Source organism: Stegodyphus dumicola, chromosome 4 (genome assembly GCF_044657685.1).
Source record: "Stegodyphus dumicola isolate Sdum_Otavi_A_Nest chromosome 4, ASM4465768v1".
Lineage (NCBI taxonomy): Eukaryota > Metazoa > Arthropoda > Arachnida > Araneae > Eresidae > Stegodyphus > Stegodyphus dumicola.
The window spans coordinates 210472526-210485390 of NC_140771.1; the positions used below are offsets into that span (position 1 = coordinate 210472526).

The window sequence follows — 12865 nt, forward strand, 5'->3', positions numbered from 1 at the left end:
TTCGCCGATTTGCATCAACTAATGCCTTTATCGCATCTTTGTCAGCTTCGACCGGCCTTCCAGACCGTGGTGCATCTTCGACATCAAAATTTCCGGATCGAAACTTTGCAAATCAGTTCTGGCACTAGCATACTGTTAACACGCCTTCTCCATACACATCCGTCAATTTTTTTCTCGCTTGGACAGCATTTTTACCTTTTCTGAAGTAAAAAAGTAAAATATGACGAAAATGCTGCTTATTGCTCTCCATATTTAAAAGGGCACCAACCAAAAACTACTGCGTAGAATTAATAGAACTTTTTCACACTCAAGCCTTGTAATATCAGCTCTCAAGACATATAATGGTTATGCTTCTTAAGTGTGAAGTTGGTTTCGAAAAAATGTAATTAAGTCCTCTGACGGGAAAAACAAAATTACTTTCCGAACAACCCAATATAATAAAATTCTGGGAAGCACTTCTGCAGAGAACCCGGTAAATGTAAACATCGCCAACGTTGCCGATAATAGTTCAAACCTGGTAACCCATCGGATATATCCTATTCGCTTGTTCGGAGTATGCAACCATTCCTCTTGCGTTTATTTTGTTGAATTATCACTGTCGTTGTTCGCATTTGCAGATTTATATTATTCTTCTCTTATTATTTTTCTGAATTTTTTAACAATCTGGTAACCCATCAGATATATCCTATTCGCTTGTTCAGAGTATGCAACCATTCCTCTTGCATTTATTTTGTTGAATTATCACTGTCGTTGTTCGCATTTGCAGATTTATATTATTCTTATTATTTTTTCTGAATTTTTTAACAATGAATAGATAGAAATATTTTCGTAGAAAGATGCCAGTTCTCGGTTCGGGATGAAAGGAGGGGTGAATGCTAATTTGTAACACGGCTGTTCACGTTGTGTTCTTAATTATTAACAGCTCTTAAGAACTATGAGGTTTCCAACATCTAAAATAATTTGTTTTCGTAGACCGCAAAAATGTGCATGTGCACTTTAAATAATTAAGTAATGCTTTTATTTTTATTAGTAGTTATTGTCATCTAAAATTCTGAGAATAAATCAATTTTTATGGCGTAAAATTTTAACAAGATAATATTTTGTTAATGCTTTTCTAACAATAACCTTTCAGAGGATGGCAGGTGTGACATAAATAGATGATTAAATTGAAATAAAAAAATATTGATTATCTAGGATGACAGAATAGTTTGATGCATCACCATGGTCATCAAAATTAGCAGACCACTGCTGGAGTAAGGAATTTATTGTTTTTTGTGTTAACTGGAATTTAAGACAAATTTTTTTTGTATATCACGTTTAACCGGTTAATTTCAGTATATTAATACTAATTTATATTTTTAAATGAATTTTTATTTTTGTTATAAATGCTCTTATGCTTAATATATTCTTTTCTGTGCTAACTTGAATTTAATAAAATTTTCGTATATCACGTTTAACCGGTTAGTTTTACATCTACATGCTTATTATTTGTGAATTTTTACTACAATATGCTTAATATATTGTTTTATCTGCTAACTTGAATTTACATGCACTAAAAACCATGTTTACGGCTCAGCTAATCGTCGATGAACCACAAGCTTGGCGAGTAAAAATGCAACGGTGCCAACGGGTTCTCTGCGCATGAAAACCCAAATTCTGTCTAAGCAAATTTATCATAAGGATTCTCTGGTGCTGATATTTTACCAATTTTATACATGAATTTACTTATTTGTTGTGTTTGTGTTTTGATAGACTTATATACAGTCAAAAAACTTTAACCCAGACTCGTCGGGACTTCAGTGATTCCGGATTATAGATCATCGGTTTAAATCTGGTAAGATAGCATGCAGAAATTATAAAATTAAAAATAATGAAACCATAATTTATGAATTAAAGAGCAATTATGATCTAAAGGGTATCAAAATTTACAAAAAAAAAAAGCTTAATATTTTTTTGTTTACTTTACTAAACATTTCTTTCAACGCGCAGAAAAACAAAGATTTTAATTTACAAAAGCTTAATCAGACCCATTCTTACATACTATGCTGACACCTGGGCAATGACAAAAAAAGCTAAACGTATCATTTCTGTCTTTGAAAGAAAAATTTTGAGAAGTATTTTTGGTGTCATAAAATGTAACAATATCTAGAGAAGAAGATCTAACTCTGAACTCTATAAATCCTTTAAAAAAATAGATGTACACTGGTTATCATAAATTAAGGGAAAATCACAAAAATAGAGATAACTCCCTAAAAAATAAGCCAAACCGTGTAAAATTTGAATATGTTGCCAAGTAAGAGTAGCTGAGTAAAACTGCAATATGCAAATTAGGGCACTGCATTCGGAATACGTGACCTGCGAGGAGATTAAAAGTCCATGTTTGAGAGCAAGCCCACATATTTCACTGTGATAATGACATCAGAAATCTGAGATAGCCAATTCGTAACAATGATCTCCAGGCATCATTTGCCTGCAGAACTACGATGAAGAGCCATTGGGAGACTAGAGGCAGGACAAAGTAAAACAGAGGTGGCCAGATGGCTAAATATGAGTCCTTCTCTGGTTCATAGACTTTGCAGGCAATTTCAAACCACAGATTCGGCCTCTAGGAGGGTCGGCCAAGGACGGTATGACGAATTTGAAAGACAAGAGGTAGCGTAACTGAATTTAATTTGGGTTCTTTCTAGGCTATATGCAAAAAAATAAAAATAAATAAACTTAATATTGTTCTCTCAGTAGGGTGAATAAGTTCCTGTTTAGATGAAAGTTCTTGTTTGGAAATAATTCAAGATGAGGGTCTTGAATAAGTCGAATCTCTGAGCCGGTGGTTGCCGGACTGAGTTGTGTCCGAGGATGCTCTTCGTAAGGTAGCAGTGAACCCGGCTACCTCTCTGTAAATCTCTTGCAGAGATATTAATATCGCTCTACGCAAAGCAAAAATTTGCTTGTGGTCGAGCTGGGAAAAAAAAAAAAAAAAACGAGAGAAGGTTTCTCTCTCTACTTACTGCAACTAACTCTCACTTTTTCCTCTCTCTGGAGCTGCGTTCCATGATTTTGTTCAAGTTATCCTGGACGTGTCGGAAAAACTTCTAGGATCCTTATTTGACCGTAATTTTTAGAAGCGCCTCTTGATTGGCGAGAGCACTTTGATTAAAAACTGGATATGATTAAGACAGCCTGGAAAAAAGTTCGTGGGAACATTTTGATTCCAACTGGGAGTCTGAAACCGGTTGATCTGAGACACTGAACCTATAAATTGATGAAAGGGAACTGAACAATGTCTCCTTTCGAACAACTATAAGAGGAACAAAAAGCTGAGATTGTTTTGTGATTGCTGGTCACTTTCTCTTTCTGAGAATTCGCTAAGAAATACTGTGTCCGTGGGAACTTTTGAGGTGGTCATTCCTTTTCTCAGAACTTGTGGTGGTCGATAAAATAGCTTAAGACGTTACAACGGCCAACTGCTAAAACGAGCGCTGATGTCCGATATTTGACATGTGCATGCAGGAATAGAACTGCTACACCGATTCTTCTTAGATCCTCCCTTGCTGCAGCCACCAGAAGGTTGGTGTCAACGTCAACTGTGCGTAGAAGATTTCACGAATGTGGTCTGTATGCAAAACGACCAGCCATTTATGTGCCGCTCACATCATGCCATAGGAGGGACCGTTTGCAGTAGACACGACAACATGTCCATTGGACGCTTGATCAGTGGAGGGCTGTTCTCTTTATAGATGAGTCCAGGTTTAGTCTAGAAAGCGATAGTAGGCATTATTTAATATGGAGAGAACCTGGAACCTGTTACCATCCGTCAAACATTTGTTAAAGAGATGTATACGGAAGAGAAAGTGTCTATGTGTGGGGTAGCATCTCTTTGGATGGACGCACAGACCTCCATGTCTTTGCAACGGAAACCGCGAATGCTCCGGTTTATAGAGATGACATCCTTTATGTTTATGTGCGCCAATGTGCCGGGGTAATACTGTTACAGGACGATAACTCAAGACTACACAGGGCTCGCATCGTAGATGATTATCTTCAACAGGAAACAGTTACGCGCATGGAGTGGCCAGCTCGATCCCCGGACTTGAATCCTATCGAGCATGTTTGGGATGATTTAGAGAGACATCTAGCTGCTCTCAGTCTGTTCCCTCAGACCCTTGCCACGCTTGCAGCAGCTTTGCAAGAGCAGTGGCTCTCACTTTCTATGGAACTGATAGATCGCATAATTGAAAGCATCACACATCACTGTATGTGCTGTATTGCTTCTAGAGGCGACCATATTCCCTATTGAAGGTACGTTTCCTATGGCAAACTGACACTTTCGATTTGTTCATTTTATACATGTGCTAATTTCTATACTACCATAATTCTCTGGTAATTTATTTTTATGTTATTTGATACCTTACTATGTGTTGTATATTGTGGGTAAGTTTCATAAAATTCTACATGTAACTTTTTCAGTGATCGTGATTTTTCCTTAATTTATGATAACCAGTGTAGTAAAATGTATAAGGATTCAGAGAATTAAATGGGCAGGAAACCTGTACAGAATGGATGAAAATCGAGTAACTAAAAAGATCTCGGCTAGACCATTCGGCACCCGAAAAAAAGGGAGACCTAAACTTAGGTGGCTCGACTGTTTGGAAACAAACGTTAAGAATTTTAAAAATAACCATGTGGATGTCCAAGGTCCGGGATAGAAGAGCTTGGAATTCGATTCTGAGGAAGGCAAGGGCTCATCCTGGGCTGTCTGGCCATTGAAGAAGAAGGGGTAATGGGATCTTTGCTTTTTTACACATTGCGGCCAAACTGCTTTCAGACATGCATTCAAAGTTGCTAATTTGATTGATGTATAAAACTAGCAAAGCAGCAACCTTGTATTTATGGTATATTTTAGTCAAGACTTCATCGATTTCGAGGTCAAACAGGTAAAGGTATCTCTTCATCAGGAGTAAAGAAATCTGGAACAAAGAGAAAGCCAGGGTTGCATTTATACCCAACAGGAGTAAAGCAAATGAGAAAGTAGCGCCATCTGTTGAAAGAAATAGTAACAAAAATTAACCAATTAATAGTTTTAAAAGCATTTTAAAGTTATTGAGTAAATGAGATAAATCTTTGTGAATGTGAAAAACTTCCAAGAAAATTCAATTCCCTAATGGAAGAAGCTTTCTGGATAATTTTAGTAGATCTTAAGTCAAAATTAGGATTCCAATTTCTAAGTTTCTTGCATTGATGATTTCTATCAAAGACTTATTAATTTCACCTTTTCAGGCATAGGATTCATGTTACTTCACGTGAAACTTTAACGCTGTTTTAGTTTGGTCAGTATTTCTCAAACCACACTGACAGGTATGCTGTAAATTCCCCAAGAATCAGTCAGAAATAGAATTTTTAAGGATTGTTTGAATTGGATTTTGTTGATAGGCAAGAAAATCACTTCTAAATAATCTATGTAATTTTGTAACTGTCAAAAGAACTTGATTATTAATGTTATTTCTAACAATGGAATGTCTTCTTTGATGGCAAGATGAAAATTTTTGAAAGGGGAGCTGCAATTTGCAGAGGAGAAAGTGCACAGTGAATGGCAACTTAGCATGGGAAGACAAACTGACAGAAAAGATTGTAATGTAAGCAGTAGAAATGAAACCTGATTTATTGCAGGCTATAAATATATCAAAGAAGAGAAGGGGATTGTCAGATTCGGTTTCAGAAGGAACTGGATTGAATTTATAATAAATAAAATGCTTATTCAAATTTATAATAGGGAATCAAGATCAGGGGCATAGCTAGAGGGGGGGCATCTGTCTCCGGGTGCAGAATCCAAGGGACGCCAAACTGATGTTACGACATTTTAAAATTAAATGTTTTCCAGCCTTGGCAAGCAGTAGGGGGCGCGAAATCCTCAGTTGTCCCTGGGCGCTGAAAACCCTAGCTACGACTCTGATCGAGATAAATCTTATTACAGATCTGGAGACAAAAAGATAGTTTCTTAAATAATTTGACCTTAAAATAGTGCATGTAAATGTCAGCAGCTACAGGACAAATTCAATTTGGCAGAAATATTTTGGAAAACAACGAGGGTTTGGCCCAAAGAGACTTTAGTAAGGGAAATTAACTCTTTAATTTCGGTATATGTGAACTGAAATTCGTGAAGCCTAGTTTCGAGACATTCTAGTCCTCCTTCAACGGAACGTTAGTAAACAGTGCTTTAATATAAAAAGGAACCACTATGAAAAACAGAGGAGAAATATCTTGAAGTTTATCTACAACTTTATAAAAATTTTTTACAATGTAAATATTTTTAGAAAGTAAAAGAGGAAATATGGAAACCAAGTGTTTGACCAAAGGATATGATGCTATTCCTAACCTGGAAAATATAGTTGGAAAAGGAATTCCAATTTTGTGGTCTTTAACAAGAGCATGAAACCTATCACAATCAGCAAAGGTAGAATAAGTGATTTTTTTAAATTGAGTTGGCAGTATATAAGAAGATTGATTCAACAGCTGTTTTAACTTTTGTGAGGCCAGAAGTTGAAGGATCGAGCAGTAGGGCTTTCATTTATCAATTTTATGATTCTGTCGATGTGTATGTTTAACTCTATCAATGTATATGTATTTATCCTTAACAATGGATTTTCCAGAAGTTTTAATTTCAAGTCAATTTCTCGCATATCAATAAAATCCTTGGTTTAGTTCTTAAAGATTCCATTTCTGACGTAAAATCATGGTGAATTATAGCATATGTTGTCAGTATGGTTTGAGATATATTGATCAAATTAAAAGAATGTTAGCTTCGCATCAAGGAACAGAAATCTTATGTCTGAAAAGTCGAAATTAAAAAGTCTTTGCTAGCTAATTATAGTTGGAAATTTAATCTTAATTTTGACTTTGGGTCTTAAAATTATCCTTAAAGCTTTTCATATTCAAAGTCTCATTTATTTAATTACTTTAATTTTATGCCACTTCTTCTTAACAGTTTAAAAATTTTATTAACTTAATTTTTGTTATAACAGTCAAAAGTCGTTAATCCAGACTCGTCGGGACTTCGGCGATTCCGGATTATCGATTTTTCCGAATTATAGATCATTCCTTTAAATCTGGTAAGATGGCAGTCAGAAATTATAAAATTAAAAATATGAAACCGTAATTTATGAAATAAAGAACAATTATGATCTAAAGGGTATCAAAATTTACAAAAAAAAAAAAAAAAAAAAAAAAAGCTTAGTATTTATTTGTTTACTTTATTAAACATTTCTTTCAATGTAAGTTGTTTAAATTGCTTCATTTTATGTGCTAATACTCTTTAATTCTATAAATAGACATAATTTCTTGTTCAGTTAGAAAGTTCCGTTGACATAATTGAAAGTTCAAGCTTACTTTTATAAAATTTCTCTAACAGTCTGCAAAAAATAATAAGCCAGATCCAATTCGAAGATTAAGGAACAACGCACTCTGCAACATTAGCTGAAATAGATAATTAGATAATTTTAGTTTAGCTTATACCGTCCGTTATACATTAAACACACATGCGTAAAGGTATTATGTGCATGCGCAGAAAGTTTGTAGCATTAAGGTCCGGATTAAAGACTTTTGACTGTATTTCTGCTAACAGATGACACTACCTTCTGGTCGACTTTACTCCTTTTGGGTATAAATACAACCATGGATTTCCCTTTGTTCCATATTTCTTTGCTACTAATGAAAAGGGATACATGTACCGGTTTGTCCTCAAACTTAATGGAGTCTTGACTAATATATATGTCAAATGCAAGGTTAATGCTTTGCTAATTTTATGTTTTACTTTGGTATATTTTTCTTCTCTCCTGATTGATGTATAAAATTTAGGCTAAAAAATTCTTAGAAATTGGCTTGGCTGATTGGCAAAATGACATATGTAAATAGAGAATGAAATATTTATTTTGAATTTATGTAAAAAAGGATCATTTGAAAATATATGTAATTCCATGAGCAGAAAGAAGGAAAAGGATACTAACATTCAATTTTATACTAAAGCATTAAATAAAAGTAAATTATTTTCAAGATTTCATTGAGAGGGCTTTAACAATACTGCATAATGAAATTCCGGCACAGCTTCAGTATAGCCCACCCAGAATTTTAACCAAAAAAAATATCGCCAGGAGCGGCAATAAATGATATGATGTGGTAACCCATATTATTCGCCAAACGCAATGTAAACAAGAAAATGGAATTACGGTTACAGTTAATATAGTAGTCAGTTACATTTATTCAACTTCATTACAAATTACCTAAATATTCATTTACTCATAGTTAAATGCACGTGCCAATGTATTCTTACTTTTACGGCATAGCTTCTCTTAAAATTTATCTAGCTCTGCATTGCATGGGGAAATACAACATTTTAAAATTAAAATTGTACAAAATTAACTATCTACACAAAATTCGTAACACTATTTTTGGCGATTGTTTAACGCTCAGATATTTGAAGAATACTGTTTTTGGAGATCAGATTTTTGCATTTAGTTATAGATTGCTCTAAACCTGCTGTTAGTGATGTTGTAATTAAGTATCGAGAGATTTTAAAGGAAAATTTAAGGTGGGAGTTTTCGAACAAGCGTAAAAGTTTAGTAAAGCCAGGCATTCCAAACAGATATTTTATGTATGAATTAACAACAGAGCATGAACTTTTTAGAGGATTTTTGATGGATTGTGGATTATTGAAGGATAAAACTTATGAAAAATGTAAGATAATGCAAAGGTATCTTACATTTGGAAAAGCCAAGCAAAGGTGAGATTTTCCGGCATTGTTTTTAAAATTATATCCTTTTAACCTTAATCATTTTATTAATCATTTCTTAATGGTTTTTTCTTGTAAAATCGTGTATAATAGTCGTAAATTTATTTCTATTATCCTTGATTTCTGGTGAAATCAAGATGGCCGCCATTTTTGAAACACAGAGTTTCATCGAAAATCTGGATGGCAACCATTTTTCAAAACAACGTATTTCATGTGCTTTGGCACGAAAACAAATTCGCTGAACTTTAAAGGTGGGCTATACTGAAGCTGTTCCAAAATTCCTAACTATGTAAGAAAAGCTATCATCAAAGAGATTATAGCTTAGCAGTGCTGAAGCTGAATAAGCTTGTTGAATATTTTCACGAGATCTTTGGTTGTATAACATATTTCAGGTCTAATAACAATATTCTTAAATGGGAAACCTTTAAGAGAACTTAATTTAAAACAATCTTAATTTAATATTTTGTCTTTATAAAGTGTAGCCGTTTATCGTTTATTATTAGCTTCGCATCTAGGAAAGAAATTCTTGATGTTGAAATACATCTCTTCAGGGAAGGGATTGTTTATGCACTTTACCAATATATTTTAAACTTTATGGGTCATTTTTTTTTAAATGTTGTTGGCTATACACTACCTGAACTACCACAATGTTTTAGAAGTTCATTCGGTTTACTCGTCGAGTCGGCAATTTTTTTAATGAATTGGAAGCTAAAATGAGGAAGATTTATATGTCTGTGAAAAGTATTTCTGAGAATGATCATTATCATTTTTTAATCCTTAGTACCATGTTGTATCATTAATTTATTCACTTTTCATTTGTTTTATTCAGTTTTTAAAATGTGTTAAATAAACTTAATTTGATGATTAATTATTTGTTATTTTATCATTTCATTTTTTATTATTTATTTCTGTTTGATGTTCCTGATAAGGCTATGACACTTCTTTTAAAAATTAAGCCTTGATCATCAAGCAACTTTCAGAAAGTTTAATTTTATTTAGTGTTTTTGAAAAGTCTTTGTGCATAACTGGCTTAAGTTTTTTTATTACAGAAAACCTTAGAATATCTTTCAAATGTGATAGGTGATTTTTTTTAATTAACAGCATTTTTAGTAATAAAATTTTCTTGGTTATTGAAACTTTTCTTTGAAAAAATGTCCCCCCCCCATGTCTATCAGATAACAGCTTTGTTTAACATCACATTTTAAAACATGTGAAACTTGTAAATTTGGTTGTCATAGTTTGAAATAGAGATGGGGTAAATCTTAAAATTTCTCACCCATGATCTATATCCTAAAAGGTTCTGAAATTTTGTAGTCTCAAATCCAAGAAGAATTTCTCAAATCCTTCATGTCAGGCTAATAATAATGAAAACATTGTTTAATATTAAAATATTTCTAATTAAAGTGAAATTTGATATCTGCGTTTTTTGAAAAATAAACTTTTAAGGATACAAGTTTTAAAAGTACCCTATTCGGCTTGCTGCATTATATCTTGATTTACTGTTAAATTTATGAGCTGTGGTAAGAACTTAAGAACTTGTTTTTCTTATAAATGTTTTATAATAAGATGATTTGTTGCTTATCATTTAAGTGTGTATCATTGTAAGTTGCATATTATATAAGGTGTTTTGCATGTATTTTAGCATAGTCATGCTGGAATATAATTTATTCACTACTATTTATTTTAAGTTATTTTTTCAGTCTGTTTTTATCTACATTAGTTTATGTAAATTTTATATTCTTTTTGTCATTATTATGTCTTAATAAGAATGATTTCTACTTCTGTTGTAGCCTCAAGTAAGAGTTTGGAAGATTTAAAACGAGAAGCAACTGAACTGAAACTTCCGAAAGAACATACTCCACGAATATAAATAATTATTAAAACATGAATCCAATTAGAGATTTTTTCATGAGGAAGAAAGCAGACCAAAACTTTAAAAAAGCTGGTCCTGCCCACAGACTGAATGAAGCACCAAAGCCTTTACAACCAGGAGAAAATATATCATCTGCCAGTGGATTTAATAAACCGTCTAATCCCAGGCTATCCAAAGAAGCTGAACGAGCTGCTGCGGCCGCCTTGGCTCGTATAGAACAAAAACAACCTGCTAATGTTAATTGGTAAGTACATATACAACGTTTGTGTATGTTAGATTAAATAATGTAATTATGGAGAAAAGTTAATCCTTAAAAAGATAATGTATCACAAAATGTTAATCGTCTGAATGAGCATTCACTTGATCCACTGGCTCATGAATTTGTGCAACTCTGATTGGGTGGCAGTCTGTACGAGTTACTTCCTAAACTGCTTCGAATTTCATGGCATGCACCAAAGCACATTTTAAATCCTTGACATCTGCCACTCTCAGAGCTTTCTGTACCTCAGGATCCCAGGAGCCATAGATGAAGTACTGCAGGGTCAATATTTTCTTTGTTTCTGTTGGGCTGTCCGAAAATGCAAGATGAGGCGTGGCGAACACGTGGAATGTTTCCACGTTCTTCTGTTGATGAGATTTTAATTGAAGCCTGCTGTAGTATTTTAAACATGTCTCACCAGAGTGTAGCTCCAATGTGCCGGATAGAGCTCAAAGTCTAGCCTTTGGTTTTCATGCAGAGTTTGGAGGATATCTGCTCTGAGGGAAGTGGCGAAGTGGTATGCTTTGAAATTCTATCCATTTGTGTTTGCCACCATAGTGAAACCAGGAGGTGTTTCCATTATATGTGGATAGCTTTAGAGAGAGTCAGGATGACATATGCTCGAATTTAAAGATATTAGATTTGTGATCAGCTGCCATTCTGCACTTCTATAAACTGTCAACTTCCTTGGTGACAGCAGTAGAAATTCTGGTCTTTGATTTGTTGTTTGATAGCAGAAATTCTTTCTTGAAGTTCTCCCAAAGAATATGTTTTGTTAAGAAGGAAAACTTCTCTGCAACAGGAGTGGCTCTTTCCCAACGTAGAGGGAAACAGCTGTGCATGTGCAAAATATTTGTTGCCAAAGCTCAAAGCCGGCGTCAAAGTCCAAAGGTCACGTTTATCAAGAATGCATAAAATGAATGTCATTTTAAATTTTTTTTAAACTTTAAAGGAAAAGAAAATATTTTTTTGCTCAAGTAAATTAATTAATGAATTAGTTATTTTGAGCAAAAAAAGTGCAAAAATCCGATAAATTATCGAGAAAAGTCCAAGATGGAACGTTTCATCAAAGAATGTATCTTCTTAAAACATGCTCCTCAATTTCCTGTACACATCGTGGAAGGAGAATTTCTCACCACCAGGTTCCGTTGCCAAATAATTTGGTGAATTTTCCTTCCGCTTTCTGGCAGCATAATAGCAAACTGGTTTACATTACGTCTGTGGAACCTTTCCTTTCTTACATACACATTCTTTAATGCCTTCCATCGCCTAGAATTTGTTTTCTATTATGGTAGTAATTTCTCTTTTCATTTTTTCTTGAACTGATTTGATGGCCTCTTCTTTTTTTTTTCTTAGCATATTTTCTTTAACAGACTTGCTGGCCCTCCGTCTTTTCTTGGTCCGCTTTCATCTCGACAGCCTCTTCCATCCTTTCTTGGAATACACCAAAGGTAGTCACCAGCTGTCTTAAATTGTTATTCCATTGCTCTCGTCAACAGCATTCAACCCTACTCCTAACACCAAAATCATTGCGTGCATACATGTTCATAATAGATAGAATTCACACTGAATGAATGATAGCTTGATAAAATGCATTTTACCAAGAGGAACTCACAGTTCTGGAACTTTCCACAAAAAATATTCTTGCAGTTCTTCACACTATCACAGATTGTAATCATTAGTTATATTTCAAACTTTTAAGAATGTTAAACGCAATGTTATGCAGAACCGCATTTAAAAGGCAAAGTATAATAAATATTTTATTAATTCAATTTTTTAACTAATTGGCTGTATAAGAACCATATCAACAAATTTTTAGAGAGTGGTCTCAACTGTTAAGAATGGAGCATTATGAATATTATAATTTTTAAGAATTTTGAGTTGCAATATAGTATTTTGGAGGCATACTGCATTACTTCATGAATACTTTATTCAATTTTTCTATGTAGGTTTG

At 33.8% G+C, this 12865-nt stretch overlaps 1 protein-coding gene across 2 annotated transcripts in view; it reads left to right on the forward strand.

The window, feature by feature from the left end:
• The window catches only part of LOC118183546 (UBX domain-containing protein 6-like), a 38116-nt gene that overhangs the window by 5638 nt on the left and 19613 nt on the right, over window positions 1-12865 (forward strand). For both annotated transcript variants that reach the window (XM_035353140.2, XM_035353139.2), the window contains exon 2: window positions 10570-10896. In XM_035353140.2, the coding sequence (XP_035209031.1) occupies window positions 10664-10896 (233 nt within the window). In that variant the 5' untranslated portion in view covers window positions 10570-10663. The remainder of the gene's footprint in view (window positions 1-10569; window positions 10897-12865) is intronic.